Raw genomic sequence first — 16183 nt, forward strand, 5'->3', positions numbered from 1 at the left:
GTACAAGGAAGTTTTTTGGAATGAAAGGAAAGGAGCGGCTGAGCGGCGGATGTCAGGCAAAGAGCGACCACTTCGCCGCAAGGTCTGTGCGCATACAGGGTGAGACTAGAGAAACATCCCACTCACTGCTGCCGCCTCTCTGTGTTTGTCGTGGGACACAACGGCAAACGGAAGTGCCTTACCCTGCATAAATAGACCTTGCCTTGCGCAGAGTTGTTTCTGGCGCTCTCTCTCTCTCTTTCTGACAGGACAGCTTTGCAGTTTGCAGGGTAGTAGTGGGGGTCTGTTGAGTGCCTTCCTTGTATGCAACATGCGGCCATGTGCATCGTGAGTCAGTTAATGACGAAGGCACAGACACCCTACCGCCCACTTTCCCCCCGTTGTCTTCGCCTGTAATCATTTCCGATGTGCAGTTTCATGCAGTTTCCCCCAAAACAATAGGCCTATTGCCCATGCCCATGCCCAGAGCCCCAGACCAACCGACCGACCGACCAACCGACCGTCTTTATAGCGCGCTTTGTTCTCCCCATTTACTTAGCTTTCTTTGTTTATCTTATTTTCTCTGGTCTGCTTTACTCAGCTCTACTCTGCTCGTATTTCTTTTAAAGCACAGCTCAAAGCTGTCGCTGTTTGTTGATTTTGATTGCTTTTAAAGCAACAACGAATACACTGAGAAACTACAGAGTATTGTTTTAAGACGAGGAACCAATCGTCAGAGTACCTCTGAAGCGAGAACAACTTTTTATCAGTATTTCTTAGAATACTATCTTGATTCGATATTGTAGGGTGTTTCATTACCAGAACAGAACATATAGTTCAAGGCAAAGAAATACATTAATTTTTTCCGATTAATTATATATTTCAAACTCTTGTGAGTTTTTCCTCAGTGCAGTGTATTGTTTAACTCACTCAAGTGGAAGGATTGTCTGCACTTCTCTGATTTATGAGAAATTTACAAATCATTTAGTTGCCAAGTGCAAAACAATCTTCATCTCTGGGTTTATCTGATTAAGAATTTTTAATTTAATTGTCACATATGAATAATCGTTTATATTCGCTTGCATTTCCAAAGGTTTTTCAACTTTTGATTTTGGGGCACGAGCAATTCAAGTCGTTCTAGTTTCCATGAATTGTGGCTTTAATTTTCGCTGAAATAAAATTATACTCCAGCATTCCTTTACTATTGCTTCCCCCTTCTATGCGATGCCCGGAATAGTAAATATCCAATTACCAAAAACATCATTTTCTCAGAACAATTTTTTTTTGTTTCCTTCAAGTGTTTCGTTTGCTTATCGCACATTGGGGTGGAGGAGCAGAAAACAACAAACATTGTAATTGATAAAACCGAACCAGACCGAGTCTCCAAGTACAAATAATCATCAGCCAACCGCAAAAGTTTTTTGTTTTTTGTTTCGCCTTTGGAATATTGAAAGTTGTTCTGTTGGTTTGGTTACTAATGCGGTCTGAGTTATAGGGTTTCCTTTTGTCACATTTGACATTGTTTCATCATAATTTATTTCATTTCATTTGAATGTATGATATTTCATATGGGTATATTTTATTCCTACATTTATCATTTATCGATTATGTGGGGTGGGTGTTTTTCCATTCAAATAATATATAAATCAACTTTTATTAATATTTTCTCTTATATTTTCTTTGTTCATTTATATAACTTTTAGTTTATTTTCAATTTTGTTAGTCATCTCAAATCAAATTCGAATTATGAGATTTGAGATTCATTAGTTAAACATATCATTAGCTAATAAACCATGAAAGTTGATATTAAATTTGATAATACATTTTGTTCGTGTATAATCTTAATAGCCATGAAATATTAATTTCGCCATGGTAGTTTCCAGTTCATTGAAACACAGCTGTAGTGCAGTTCCTACAGATCTGGGATATATAGCATGCATATGTGTGTGTGTTCCCCCATACACGAGTAGAACCATTTCTGTACGGGCACGGTACGAGTATTTTTAATTAATTTGCATGCCTCACAAAGCGCTGCAATAACGAGCTGTTTTGTGGATGCGGTTTGCTAATTTTGTTAAACAATTTAACACGTAATTTAATTCATTTGGTTCTTTCGGTCATCAACAAATAAAATACACACTATTCTCATTCTATAGGAAAATACATATTACAGTAAAATTTGTCGTACTTTTTTATTTTGTTGAATGCACGACAAACAAAAATTTGATTTTGAATTTTGTTTGTTTTCAATTTGCCGCCAAACGTGGGCGGGCCGGGGATACGTTTTTTTCGGATTTGAATCTGGTGTGGAGTCCCAGTCAAGACCCACAAAACTCCGGCTTTTAACACAACAACACTCGGTACGGTACGGGAAAACGACGCAGACGACGACGACGAGAGCACGAAATGTTCCGCACGAACGTGAATGGACTTGCTTCTGTTTTAACGGTCAACGGCGGTCTGACACTTTCAAAAGCCCCAACGAAACGCGACGCTTTGCTCGTCTCGTCTCTCTACATTCATTTCTCTCCCGTTTACTTTTGTTTCTTATGCTCGCAATCGTTAGCGGCGAATATAAAAACAAAAGCAAAACAGAGAGAGGAGAGTCAGAAGAGCGCAGAGAAGCGGCGAAATCGCTCAAAAAATGCCGTTTTCGTTGAGATAGAGCGCCACATTGAAGTGTTACTGTTGTCATCCCACTCGCACTCATGTGTTCGCCTTACTTCCGGTGGAGTTGGTTGTTCTTGCTGCTGCTTCGCTTGTGGTGTGGATAAAAATGAGCATCGCTTGGAGAGAATTTATAACGGCCGATAAAGGGTGCTAGAAATTCGTCGGATAAACTTATCTGATTTGGATATTAATATACAGTTCGTTAACAATTTTTAATTATTATTAAATAATTAATATTAATTAATTATTAAATATTTAAAAAAAAATTCTTTCTTTTTAATTCCACCGACTTATTAAAAATGAATTATTTTATGCAAAAAATTTGTAAAAGGCAAACCTTTTGTAGTCTCCAGACAAGTAAAGTGACTGCTGGAATGGAATTTCAGTAATCGGACAATATTGGGTTTTATTTTGCGCATAACCCATTCAATATCCTATCCCAAAACCAATCCAGCTGCATTGACGCTTCTGAAAATGTAATCTATTAAAATAATTATACAGGTACACACATATGTATGTATGCAAAATCTCTGTTAAGGTTAAATATTAATTTGGGTATTCAAAATTATGTAAAATCCCATACAATTTCCGTTGAAAATTCTACGCTGAGCTTTGACGCCGCCTGTTGCACCCACATCAATAACCATTTACACACCCTCGCAAATCAAAATTTACACAAATTAATTTTGTGCAAAATCGCAGACTGAAAAGGAGGCTGGCACGGGGGCTTGGGTGTCTTAAAAAAAACAAAAACAACAGCGACGACAACAACGGCTTATTAGAAGGCCTAAAAACTTCAAAGGCAGCCAGACGCAGACTCTCCTCAGCAGAGCCGTCGACGCGGCGCGTTGTCACATATTTATACCCTGTAAGCGTGGTGAGAAATGGTATGTTATATAAACTAATTTATTATTTAAATTTGCTACAAATAACGTGACATTTTCATGGATTTTTGAAACTTAATAAAGCTTGTGTCTGCTGTTTGTAAAGTAGTGGAAAGTTTTGAGTTTTAGTCATCTGAAAATCTCAAAGAACAAAGATCTTTATTACCATAAAATCAAGAGCAATTTTGTACCAAAAATGAAATATATGGATAAATAAAACAGCCAGAATATTACATTCTCCTTGCCTAAATAGTCATTAAAATGCTTCTTTTTTAATTCCACCCAAGGCTTAGGGTATCCTTGAGCCGCGTTATCGACTTCTTATGTATATCTTTCCTATTACTTATTTTGCTTTATTTCTTTATAATTTACAACAAAAGGCGCAACAAGCGCAGCCAGCGCGCAACGAGTTTTCTGCAGCCGAGCAGCTGACGGCAAAAAAAAAGTTTGTTTTTTTTCTTTTTCATTTGGTTTCTGTTTCTGTTCCTTTTTCGTCGGAACACAAGAAACTTGTTTGCGGAGCCCGAAGCGAATATAAAGAAGAAGCGAATATATAACAATTGCAAGAAGAACAGCAACAAGGAGTGACAGGGAGGAGAGAAGTAGCGGCGCGACTCTGAAGCAGACAGGTCAAAGGAGCAGTTGTGTTGCCCCGCTGCCGCAACCAATGCCACCCCCAGCCACCCACGCAGCAGCAATAAATTTATCGGGCTAGCGAGCGTCTTCGATTAGTTTTGGAAATGTTGGCGATGGAGGAAGCGAGAACGAGAACGAGCCATGAGAAGACAGGCGAATTAGAAGGAGCATGGTGAGTGGTAAGAGATTAACGGAGAAAGCTTAAAGCGAAAGAACGAAGAGCATTGGCCGCCTTGAATGAGTGTACACTGCGCGGCACATGAATAGGGACCCCATAGCAATAAACATATTTACGGAGCTGCGGTTATATTTCTCATATTTATTTATATAATTCTAATAAAAAACAAACCCACAATATTGATAAATATTTCTTCCTAGTGTAATATTATAGTAAGATATATTGCTTGCCATATTCAAGTGTCACTGAGTGTACTATATAGTGGAAATAGTCTGCATCTGATGTCCGCCGGGGTTTATTATTGTTCAAGGTAAGAATTTATGGCAAAGTGCACAGTCAGCAAAATTTGGGTCATAAAAGTAATTAGTGAAATCTGTGCTCTCCGGTTCGTATGGATTGGCATTGTGGGTGGATTTTAATTACCCGCCAGAAGTTCATGAAAGTGCCAAGAAGTTGGCCAGCCCCTGCCCCTGCCACCTCCTGTGCTCCCTACGCCAGCGCCAGCGGCTAATTGATTTAGTTCGCTCGCATTTTATTGATCAGCGAAAAGGAGTGAAACCTACGGCCTGGAGGTGGAATGCCCCGAGGACCCAAGTAATTGAGAGATGGGCGGCTTGGCTAAGGGGCGCACCAGTAATGGCACAAGCGGTTATTGGCCTATTAATGAAAACAGCCATAAAATTAAATCTCGATTTATTAGAGAAAGTCCAGGGCTGTAAATATTTAGAGAGTACCAATTGGTTATCTGGATTGAAATATTGATGGAAAGAATCTTAGGGGATGAAAACACTAAGGGGGTCTTTGAGGCTTAAGACAGGAGCTTCTGGTATATAGGAATATATATCTATATTTTTCTGCTTTATCCAATTTAGTTGTTTATATTGTAACTCAGCTTAAAATATACGATTTTTTTGTTCTTATAAAGGTGAATATTTATTTTTAACAATTTATAAAAATACTTTTGCATAACCTCTTACAGTAATCAGCCAATTCCAGAAATTCCAGGACATCTTAAGTAAGCAAATTATTTAATAGTGTGCTTATATATTCCCCAGTTTCTGCGTGCGAATATTTTTTGCTTTTGGGTGGCGCCTTTGGGATCATTAAAAATACTCGTAGATTACATTTTTATGGCTCTTACATGGTGCTCCATCCAAAATAGTAGACTACTATACACTAGTAGGACTACAAATCTGTGCGTTAGTTGTCCGTTGTTCCACGTTCTAGTTGTTGGCTGTTGGCGTCAACGTTGATGTTCGGAGTTTGTGAATTGTGCGCATAACAATTAGGCAGCTTAGGCTGCTTTTGCTACTGGGTGTGGTACTGGCACTGGCACTGGCACGGGCACTGCCACTGGGCCTGAAACAGAGACTGCATGTATCCGATGTCATAAAAATATCAGCAACACATGTTGCCTGCCTGCCGCCTGCCGCTGATTTTGTGTGCCATGGCAGGAGGTGGAGGCTGTCGTCTACCAGGCCTGCCACGTCTGGTTAATGAGCACATTTTCAGTGAGAGAGAGAGAGACGGAAAGGGATGGCAGAGAAAAGCAGGGGAAAATATATAGCAAAGAGGGAGAAAGAGTCGTTCTCGAATTATTGGTTTGCCAGCGGCAGCTACTACGTTGTTCTCCAACAACGTTCTCCACTAATGATACACATACAAAAGTTTATTGCTAAAATTTTAAAAGCAGAATTTATTTGAAGTTTTAATGTTGCAGCTCATTTACTGATGCTTTCTTTGCCGACATGCATCGAAAGCACTACGAAACTATCATAAGTCGGATAAAAATTAATCATACGGCTTGAGAACATTCATGGAATAAAATAATTCTAAGGGTGTCCCCGAAACCTAGTCTTACTTTATTTCATTAACCACAACATCAAATGCAGAGGCCAAGTAAATAATCAAAAGAACCGCAAGCCAAGGAAAGCCAAGTAATATGTACAAAACTTTCCTCCAACGGACTCCTTTAAGTATGCAATACTTTTTGCCACACATGCCACATGTTGTAGCCTTTGATATTCATTTGCCACTCAGGAGAGACTCGTCACTGTGCAGGCGGACCCATGTGGGTGTGGACTTGAGTGTAGTGTTTCTGGTCGCTAGGGTGGCGTCGAGGACTAACCTAAACAAGCGTAATATCATCAATCAGTGCACAAATTTGCATCCCATTTTTGCCTATTTCTATGGAGGTTTCGTCCTGCCATTCTGCTGCTAATACCACATGCCCTCCCTCCGCCTTTGGGTGTCTTCTGTCGAGGTGGTGGGCGTGGGGTGGCGGTTGACGCCTGTCGTTGTCAGCGCATCAACGCGCTTCATCAGCGCGAACTGATATGTAAATCTCATAAATCATGCACACCTGTCGTCGATGGCAACGACAGTTCTGTTCTGTTCTGTTCGGCTCGGACAGGACACAGGATGGACAGCTCCAACGTACTGAACTGTGCTGGTGTGTATCTGTGTGAGTGGTCAAGCCTTTCGTACGTATGCTCTGCGTTGTCCTTGCCACAACAACAGAAGAGCAATAGCAAAAAAAAAAAAAAAACAACAACGAAGAGTGGCAAGAGAAATGAACGTGGCCCATGGCAGTCGTTCTCGTAGGTCTGGCTCTGCAAATTGATTAGCCACGTGCAGCCATTTGCTCGCTCTCTCCGCCAGCCACAAGAGTTGTGGCCTGCTGAATGGCAAATGTTTCATTTTGAGTGCCATGGAGTCAAAGATGAGACAGGACAGTCTCGGCTCGGCTTGTCTTTAATCTAGCTGCAAGGCGACTTGGCAGCTTCGTTCGCCTAAGAAATGTTTGGATATTTAACTGAAGTTGAATAAAACATGGGATAAAAAGAGCCATCAAATGCTTAAATGTAGAATAAAACCTACCTGCTGCAGCTCAAAATTGTTTGCAATTTTTTTTTTATTATTATTTTTATAAATCATAATTAAAACATTTTGGAGTGCAACCGTAAGCCACCGAACCGCCCGTGCTGGCTGGCTGGCTTGCTGACTTGCTGGCTGGCTTCCAGTCTTTAAGTTGGCCATCATAGAAAAGCCTGCAGGCCGTGCTGCGGACTCACACTAATTGCTTGGCCACAACACCTGCTGCCGGGTGCTGGGTGCTGGCTGTTGGCTGTTGGCTCTGCCTGCTGTCGGTTGCCTTTTTTGCCCGGCTCTGGAGAGATGCTTAAGCGACAACAGAAAAAACCACAAATTTACATAAATATGCCACAAATCATGAAGCTCTATGGGTCCAACGGCATGCCATAGTGCCGCTTCAGGCACCTACCCACCACTCACCACCCCTCCCCGCCCTTTGTGGTCTTGTGTGACAGTCGCCAGTTATTATGAATGCATAAAAAGGGATGAGTTAATATCTTTTTCGTTTTTTTTTTTTTTTTGGGTTGCACACTTTCAGTGCAATTAAAATACCAACAGGATAGAAAAAAATACCAAAAAAAAAAAAATTATAGTATCAAGTGAAACAAAAAAAATACCAAGAGAAATTTATGTGCAGCACATGCCACGGCAATAACTAAGGGTTATTCCTTGCAGTTTTTTCTGCCCGGCCATTTTTGCGGTGTGAAACGCACATTGCATAATAATAAAAGTTGTCCACTTGGTGGCCATAGACCGGCAGGGGGCGACAGGGCACACGGCCCCCCCCATTCTCCTTGGGAAAAATGCTGCAATTGTTTGTCATTAGCAAATGTTGCCTTTTCGGGTACTTTACGGCCCCCACTCAGCCCCCAAAAAAAAAGAAATTATGTTGTACGTAGACAGACAGACCTTGGCCGAGCAGACTAAAATTTGTGACTGCGACAGTTTGTCCACTCGGCCCTTGCCTCGTGCCTCGTGCCCCGTGGCAAGTCCCTGAGCGAGGGACTCCCTCTCTCTCTCTCGCATTTTTAACGCATCATTTAGCCATTTTATGTAGGTGCAACATTGCAACACAGAACACAACATAACCCCAGGCTGTTGCCGGCTGCATGTTGAACGAACGAATGATTGCGGACTGGACTGGAGAGTCTGAATGAACAAGACCACAAAATGCCGCAGACTGTCTCTATGTGCGTGGTGGAGTGGTGCTGGTTTTTGGCTGCATAGTGATAATCAGGAAAAAGGGTTTGAGCGACTGAATTGAAGGTTAGAAGGTCCGATGCGAACAGATTTATTGGAAAATTACTCAGAGACTGAAACAAGTTACTCTGATGGAGTGTATTTTCTATTCTGTGTCATTTATGCACAGTTTTTCAATTATATCAATTACACTTGAGGAACCCTTTTAGATTGGATTATTACTATAGCCATAAAAAGCCTAAAGAATTTGCATGGCACCTATCGCACACAGTTCTCTGGAATGCTATTAATGCTAGGGCAACGAATTTTATAGTGCATAATTTTAGGATGCAAACGCAGTGTCCATTGTCGATATATAGAAACAATGTTTAAGGTACATATTACAGTGTCCGACTCCAAGCCTTTGGTGTTATTTTTTATGTGTTTTTTTTTCCTAAGATATTTTAATTAAACTTAATATGAACTGCTGAAAATTGTATCAAAGATAAACTCAACTTTTCACCCACCTATAAACACTTTACACAGTGCCAATTTCATTAGATAAATTCCAAAATGAAATAAAAACCAAAAAACACCCTCATAAACCCAACCCCTTGACATACGCTATACATGTGACGCTTTTTATTTGGCAGAACCGACAAAAGACAATCCCTTAATGAGCATATCAACAACTCTACGCGTATTTCTTTTTCTCTGTGGGAACAAATTTAATTTCGTTTGTCTGTGCATTAAATTTATTCGAGAGCAATTGAGTGCGACAGAAGCTGGGAAAAAATGTGCACACACATATGTATATGGGTATTAATCCATCCATCCGACTGAGTTGTCCTGGCATGTGTTTAATTTTGTGCATTTTTGTTTTTGTTTTGTTTTTTGGCTGTAGATTTCTCAAACGCTAAACGGTTGACATAATGAAAATGTAAATTACAGCAGAGTTATGGACTCATTTTGGAGCCCCTATACAACTGCTCCCTAGGCCTGTGAGTTGACTTTATGGGCGCATAAAGTTCGCCTGTTGCCACATGCGACGACGCGACGCGTCGTGTCGTTCCCCAACCTTCCACCTCATCTCATTAGAGAGAACTTTGGCCAGCAAACAGTTGAATCTAAATAGATTCCAACTTAAATTGCATGCGCACAGGCACAGCTGAGCATGGGATGGGATGGATGTGTTTAGGTCTGGCTCTGACTTACCAAATCCACAAAGAAAGGAAATAAAAATACACAAAACAAAGGCGCAAGTTAAGTATTACGACTATGGGATTACCATTACTTTCATTTTTTATTCAATTTATATATATTTTCTGCAAATTTAATTAATTATATTTATTTGACAGTGTTATATATTTACATTAAACATAAAAAAGACTTTTGAGTACATGTTTATATAATTCAAAGTGAATTCTATTTTATTTCACTCTCTACAATTCTCTGTCTCTATCCCTTTTTCTGCCTGTGACATACAACCACATACCCTGCTTAAAGAAATAACAAAAAAGAAACGCGTTCTTATTCTAGTATTTCTGTTCGAGATTATTTGTCATTTGCTTATCAGCGCACTTCCGCATCATTAAATAATTTTATCATTTGCATTATTTTCACTTTCCTAAGCACAGAGATGATAGCATAGCAATGCCCACGTTGATGCTGGTGATGAAGCTGCTCTGGTGGTTGGTTGAAGGTTACAAAAGTTCCCTCAGATGTTGGGCTGAACGGCGGGGCGGGGCGTGGCATGGCGGCTGGTCGCAGGCTGATTTAACTAATTTGTAATTTATGCGACACTTCTTGCGGTTAAGTTGCGAACAAAAACTTGACGAGAAATCTTCATTTAATTAACTCGGAAAAATGCCAAACAATTTTGAATCGTTTTTTTTTGTATTAAATGGAAAAAGTTATTAAAGCGCAAAACTTAAAAACTTATGAATTGAAATTTAAATAAGGGAAAAATGCTGGATTTAAATTTTTACTGCAGCCTGTGTGAGGCTTTCGAAATATAAATTTGAGGGCGCTACTTAAATTTTAGTGCAGTTTGTAAGGCTCTCCAAAGATGTAAATCTCAGACATATATTCCAACAGAAGGGAAGCCCAAAACTGGGTTCACTTTAGTTACATTACAAACCCATTAAAGTTGCTACTGGGAACAACAAATGCAGGCACGTGAAGAGCGGGGCAGAGCAGTGCAGGGCAAGGCAATGCAAATGCAAAATGCCAAAAGACATGAGAGAGGAGCTGGGTGCTGGGTGATGGGAGGCCATGCAACAAACGATAATGAGGACAAACAGCAGCAACAGCAGCAGCAACAACTGCCACTTGCAGCCACAATGATAATGTTGCTGGCTGTTGATGACAACAACAACTTGCAACAGCAACAACAAGCAGAGAAGAGTAGCTTACGAGGCGACGCTTTAGGTACACTTGCAGGATCATTTTTACCTTCTATAACAGATATTTTGTGTGGCTTTTTGCACCAGATACATGGATGGAATCTTGGATATAAGATTTCTATTTAACTCAGTTATCCCGTATATCTTAGTATATACTTTATAAGGTAAAATATTATGCCATTGCAAGCCTTAGTGAAAACCCCCTTCTAGGGTATAACAACCCACGGAAATCAGCCAAAGAATGCACGCTGCAGACCAGCCTGTTCCCTGCACCGCCCCCCCCCCCTATAAGTTCGCGTCCAACAAAAAAAAAAAAGCAAAAGGAAAATCTAAACGCTGTGTGTTCGCTGCCTTTCCTTCTCCCCCCATTTTTCTCTGCCTGCCGCTGCTCATTTTCGCTACTAAATAAGACAGGCTCGACTCGTCCTCGAACAACATTTTGACATTTCTTCTTCTGGTGCAGTATTTTTTTATACCCGTACTCAAAAAAGAGTTAAGGGGTATATTAGATTTGTGGTAAAAGTGGATGTGTGTAACGCAGAGAAGGAAACGTTTCCGACCCCATAAAGTATATATATTCTTGATCAGCATCAATAGCCGAGTCGATATAGCCATGTCTGTCTGTCCGTCTGTCTGTCTGTCTGTCTGTCTGTCTGTCTGTCTGTCTGTCTGTCTCGATGAGCGCCTAGATCTCAGAAACTATAAGAGCTAGGGCAACCAAATTTGGTTTCCAGACTCATGTGATATCCCACTGCTACAAGTGTATTTCAGAATTTCGCCCCGCCCCCTTCCGCCCCCACAAAGGACGAAAATCTGTGGCAGGCACAATTTTAAAGATACGATAAAACTAAAAACGCAGTATCGTAGAGAATGCCCATATCTACCAGACTGCCGAATCTGAATCAGATCGGATCATAATTATAGCCAGAATGACGAAATTAATTTTCAGTTGCTTCCCCTGCCCTCCCTCCAACAAACGACAACGAAACTCATTTTCCTTCTCGCTCGCACACTCTACCGCGTTCAGTGCGCGAGCAACCCCTAGCGGAAAAGATGTAGAATATGAATAGTACATCTATAATCTACATGTTAGATAAAAAATATAGTCGAAATTAATTTTCAGTTGCTTCCCCTCCCCCTTCCGCCCACGACAACACAACTCATTTTCCTTCTCGCTCGCACACTCTGCCGCGTTCAGTGCGCGAGCAACCCCTAGCGGAGTAGATGTAGAATATGAATGGAACATGTACAATCTACATGTTAGATGTATAATAGACATTTTATATGTAGATGTAGATAGCATATGTAGCAAAAAAATGTAAAATGTAAAATTTTTTTTTTTTTTTCTAAAATTCTAAAAAATCATAAGCTCAAAAGTGTATGTACAGTGGTGCTCATAGACTTAAGCCACTGCCACTACCATAAACTGTTTTCTTAATAACTTTTTTGAACATATTTATTTCGGCCTGAAATTTTTACATTTTGCAACACTGTTATTTAAGCAGTATATACTGACTGAGTACGGGTATAAGTAGAGTCGTGTCCCCAGAAACGACTCACACGTTCCTTCTCGTTTCCTTCTAGTTTTTTCCACACAAATTTTGCATTTTTTGTGCCGTAACGATAGAGGAAAGAGAGAGAGAAAGATGGGAAAAAATGCATAAAGCAAACTGTTTTTCAACCCACTCTGATACCATTTTGAAGGCGTGTTAAGAGGCAGCAAAGGAGCAACATGGAAATATGGCAACCCTTGAATTGTTGAAAAACCAGTAAGACTGCTTACTGCCAGAGTACGCCAAAGTTAATATCCTTGATGATCGAAAAGCAATAAATCGATTAGGCAATAATCCTTGACCCTTTGGCATATTTAATACGATTTTCGTTTAAGTGTTTCATGATTCACGTTTCACAGAAATCAACTTTGGCAGTGCATAATGGCAGCCAACTAGGGCAAGTGTACCCTAGCAGCCAGGCCTAATTGATTAATATCAGCCATCTTTTGAATTATTTTTCACTGAAAAACTGTTTTCAAAGTTTTATTACTATCTTGCAATATCTGAGTATATGTACTTACTTTCACTGGGTATCCTATTTCAATTAGTGCTCTCCATTTAATTTATTCGTTTGCCATTAGTCTACCTTTTCATCCACACACGAGTATGTATTACCCTCCACCACCGTCTGCTAGAAACTCTCTAGTTTTATATGCATATATTTTGCCACTTAAACCGCTCTGCCATCACAACAATTACTCATAATTTGTTGGATGTGTGTACTTCCAACCCATTATATCCATTCCATCCCATGCTATGCATCCCATGGCCCCCATCCCAAGTGAACCAACAAATGCCCGGCCAAGTATGCTCTACAATTTGGATGCTGATGCTGCCGGGGATGTGATGTTGTTGTTTGCTTACTCATGTGCATAACGTCACAGTTTTTCACGATTTTCTTTTCGAGAGTGGTATGTGTGTGTGTGTGTGTGTGTGTGTTTTGGATGGGTGTTTCTTGCGTGTGGCTGACTTTTGTGAAAATTAATAAGTTCTCAGGCCCTCCGACCACCACACCGAAATCTGCCAATGCCAAGCAAAACTTCTGCAGTTGATGGCCAAATAATTTGTCCTCCTAATGCCCGGACAGCCCCTCCTGTTTTTGTGTGTTATTTCCAAATCGTTAGATATTAAACAAACTTTTCCTGGCTCTTGCCTCGCCCTTCTTTCATTTTGAGTTCTCTGTTTAGGTAGATTTATTATACATTTTGAGTGGCTGACATTTAAACTTGCCTGCGAATTTTTCCGGAGTAAATCGTGCATGCAGCTTGCACAAGAATGGAGAAAATACCACGCATGGGAAAACCATTTCCCAGATTGGATTTTTTTTTCAATTGTATATGTACATACATATATGCCAGTCTGTGTGCTACACATATTAATTTGCTGACATATGTGCGAGTATATTGGCACAGGAATAGTGACGGGAGAAACACTTATTTTGTGGAGGGATATAATTTAAAAAAAATTGAAGAAATACACAAAACATACGCGATTATTTCAGCGGTTTTTAGCGTTTATAGATCAATAAATAAAGCAACAAACTTGACTAATGTCTCCCCGGCTGGGATGCAAAAATATGTATTTAATCCAATAAATTTGTTAAACATTTTTACATTTCTGCTGACACAATCTGACGAAATCAAGGCATAAATGTTCTGAAGCGGATTACTGCAAATATATATATTAATTTTAATATATTAATTATATTATCAACATGGATTTACTCACCAAAGCTTATTTTTCGGATGTGTTCGATGATATATTTATATGTTTTATTGCTTCGAATGAAGTTACAGCGTTTTCATGGCCGAGACCTGTGCTGGATCTATACCCGCAGCTGGATCCACGGCTGGACCTGCATTGGGGATCACTGCAAATATATATATTAATTTTAATTATATTATTAATATATAATTTACTCACCTGAGCTTATTTTTTACATTTTAGATATTTTTGGTGATAAATGGAGATGTTTTTTTTGATTCCACTGAAATTATAGTTATAGTTTTTGCATGGCAGATTTTGGCAAGGTTTCATTTTCATTGTCAGATTCGGAGCTTGAATAATAACTTGATCCAGAACTTGACCCAGAGGAACTTGATCGAGAGCTTGACGCAGAGCTTGATCTATAGCTTGATCCAGAGCTGGAGTCAGAGTCTGAACCAGAGCGGGACCCAGGGGAACTGCCCCTGCTGCGATGACCAGCCTGCGCCTTCGATTTGGGGCTTCTCTTCAGTGCTTCATCAATTTGCTTCACGCGCAGTCGCATCTCATGTTGAACACGTTCGGCGGCGCTTGGTGAGAGAGCAACCCTAGACTTCGAACCAGAACAAGACCAAGAATTATAGGAGCTATACTGCGAGTCGAAGGAAGACTTGGTGTCTTTAAAATCCTTCGACTTGCGTTGTTCTTTCAACGATTTCTGTTCTTGCCTCTGGAGCAATGCTTGCTTTTGGCAAGCCTTTTCTATGAGACGTTGACGCTTATTCTGGGATGATTCCGGCGGATCGCATGGCACGTCCTTCTGGTACCTTTTCGACGGTGAGGCAAATATTTTCGGTGGACTTATGTCCTCAAGGCGAGGATAGCAGCCGCTCTTAGTCATCAAGGACAGTGTGTCCGTCAGAGGTGTGATGCGAGCTTTGCGTAGCGCTGCTTCCAGTTCAGCCACATCGGTGTCAAGGGTCCATTCGGTCGAGTGTTTAAGTCCTTGCCGGAAAGCGGCCTCCAGGAGCAGCGCTTCCTTCATGATGGCAACCGTTTCGGGCGCAAACGAACGGATTGGAAAATCCAATCTCCTGAAATTTTCTGGTAACTGTACACCATTCGATTCCATAATCAGTTCGATATAATAGTGTGGAATCTTGATATATTTCACCAGATGATCCCATTCTTGGCAGTTGATTTCGTGCTGCGCCACGGAGATCTCTTCATCCCACTCATCGTCGAAATCATCCACTGGCCTTAGGAGTTCGTCCAGCTCGCTTTGGCTCAGGATATCAGTATATTTGACCATTCTCTTTTTTGGAGTCCTTTTTGTGTCCTGCTGCTGCTGCTGCTGTCCCTTTGGTAATTCTTCAATAATCTGCTGCTGCTGCTGCTGCACCGCAGGCAATTTTTTATTTGACTTTTCCGCCATCTTGCCACAAAGCTAGAAAATTTATTTTAGAACACAAAATATTGCTTCTAGTTTAAAAGTTGTCAACTATTTTAGGAATTAAATTGTTGTGCTTACAATATTTTCACTTTAACTGCCGGACTTGGAATGAGCACAAATAAATGTATTTTTTTTTCCTTTGTCAGTTGTTGTTCCAGTGACACGTAATGACTGTCGATTTTGGTGCAACATGACAGCGCACTTGCACCTTTGGCAGATACCAATAGGGTCGATGAATTTTACAGCCCGTTTACACTGAGGCTGCGTCATGCTTCTTTGCGTCTTGGTGGAAACGCAGTTTTCTTTTTTATATAGCTTTTGTCTACGCAACAAAATTATATTTGTAAATCAGCTGTTTTTTGTTGACATGGCAGAAGGAGGCGAAGCAGAAAAGCGCAAAATTAATCGAATATTCCTAATCTTATGCCAATAAAAAAAAAAAAACTGCGCTTTCGGCAAAACGGAATTATGCAATTGTAGTGTAAAAAGGCTGTACAAAAATTACAACAAATCAATATTATGCTTTGAATAAAAGGAGAAAATCTGCAAAAGCAAATTGCTCCTATAAAATCCCAACAAGAATTATCGATTGCATTAATTTGACAACCCTGTAAAAAATTCTCACGGCGCTGAAAAGCAAGCGTGGTTTGTTTAGTCAAACGAACGTC

The 16183-nt window shown here is 40.3% G+C and overlaps 1 protein-coding gene across 1 annotated transcript; it reads right to left on the bottom strand.

The window, feature by feature from the left end:
* Positions 1-13978: 13978 nt before the first annotated feature.
* Positions 13979-15584, bottom strand: LOC111066148. The gene is made up of 3 exons (XM_041595046.1): positions 14282-15584; positions 14087-14228; positions 13979-14026 (listed from the first exon to the last, which is right to left on the bottom strand). Exon 1 carries the CDS (start codon positions 15495-15497, stop codon positions 14358-14360), a length of 1140 nt encoding a protein of 379 aa, XP_041450980.1. The 5' UTR covers positions 15498-15584; the 3' UTR covers positions 13979-14026; positions 14087-14228; positions 14282-14357.
* Between the last annotated feature and the right edge of the window lie 599 nt (positions 15585-16183).

The sequence above is a fragment of the Drosophila obscura genome, unplaced genomic scaffold, assembly GCF_018151105.1.
Source record: "Drosophila obscura isolate BZ-5 IFL unplaced genomic scaffold, ASM1815110v1 contig_4, whole genome shotgun sequence".
NCBI classification, from domain to species: Eukaryota; Metazoa; Arthropoda; class Insecta; order Diptera; family Drosophilidae; genus Drosophila; species Drosophila obscura.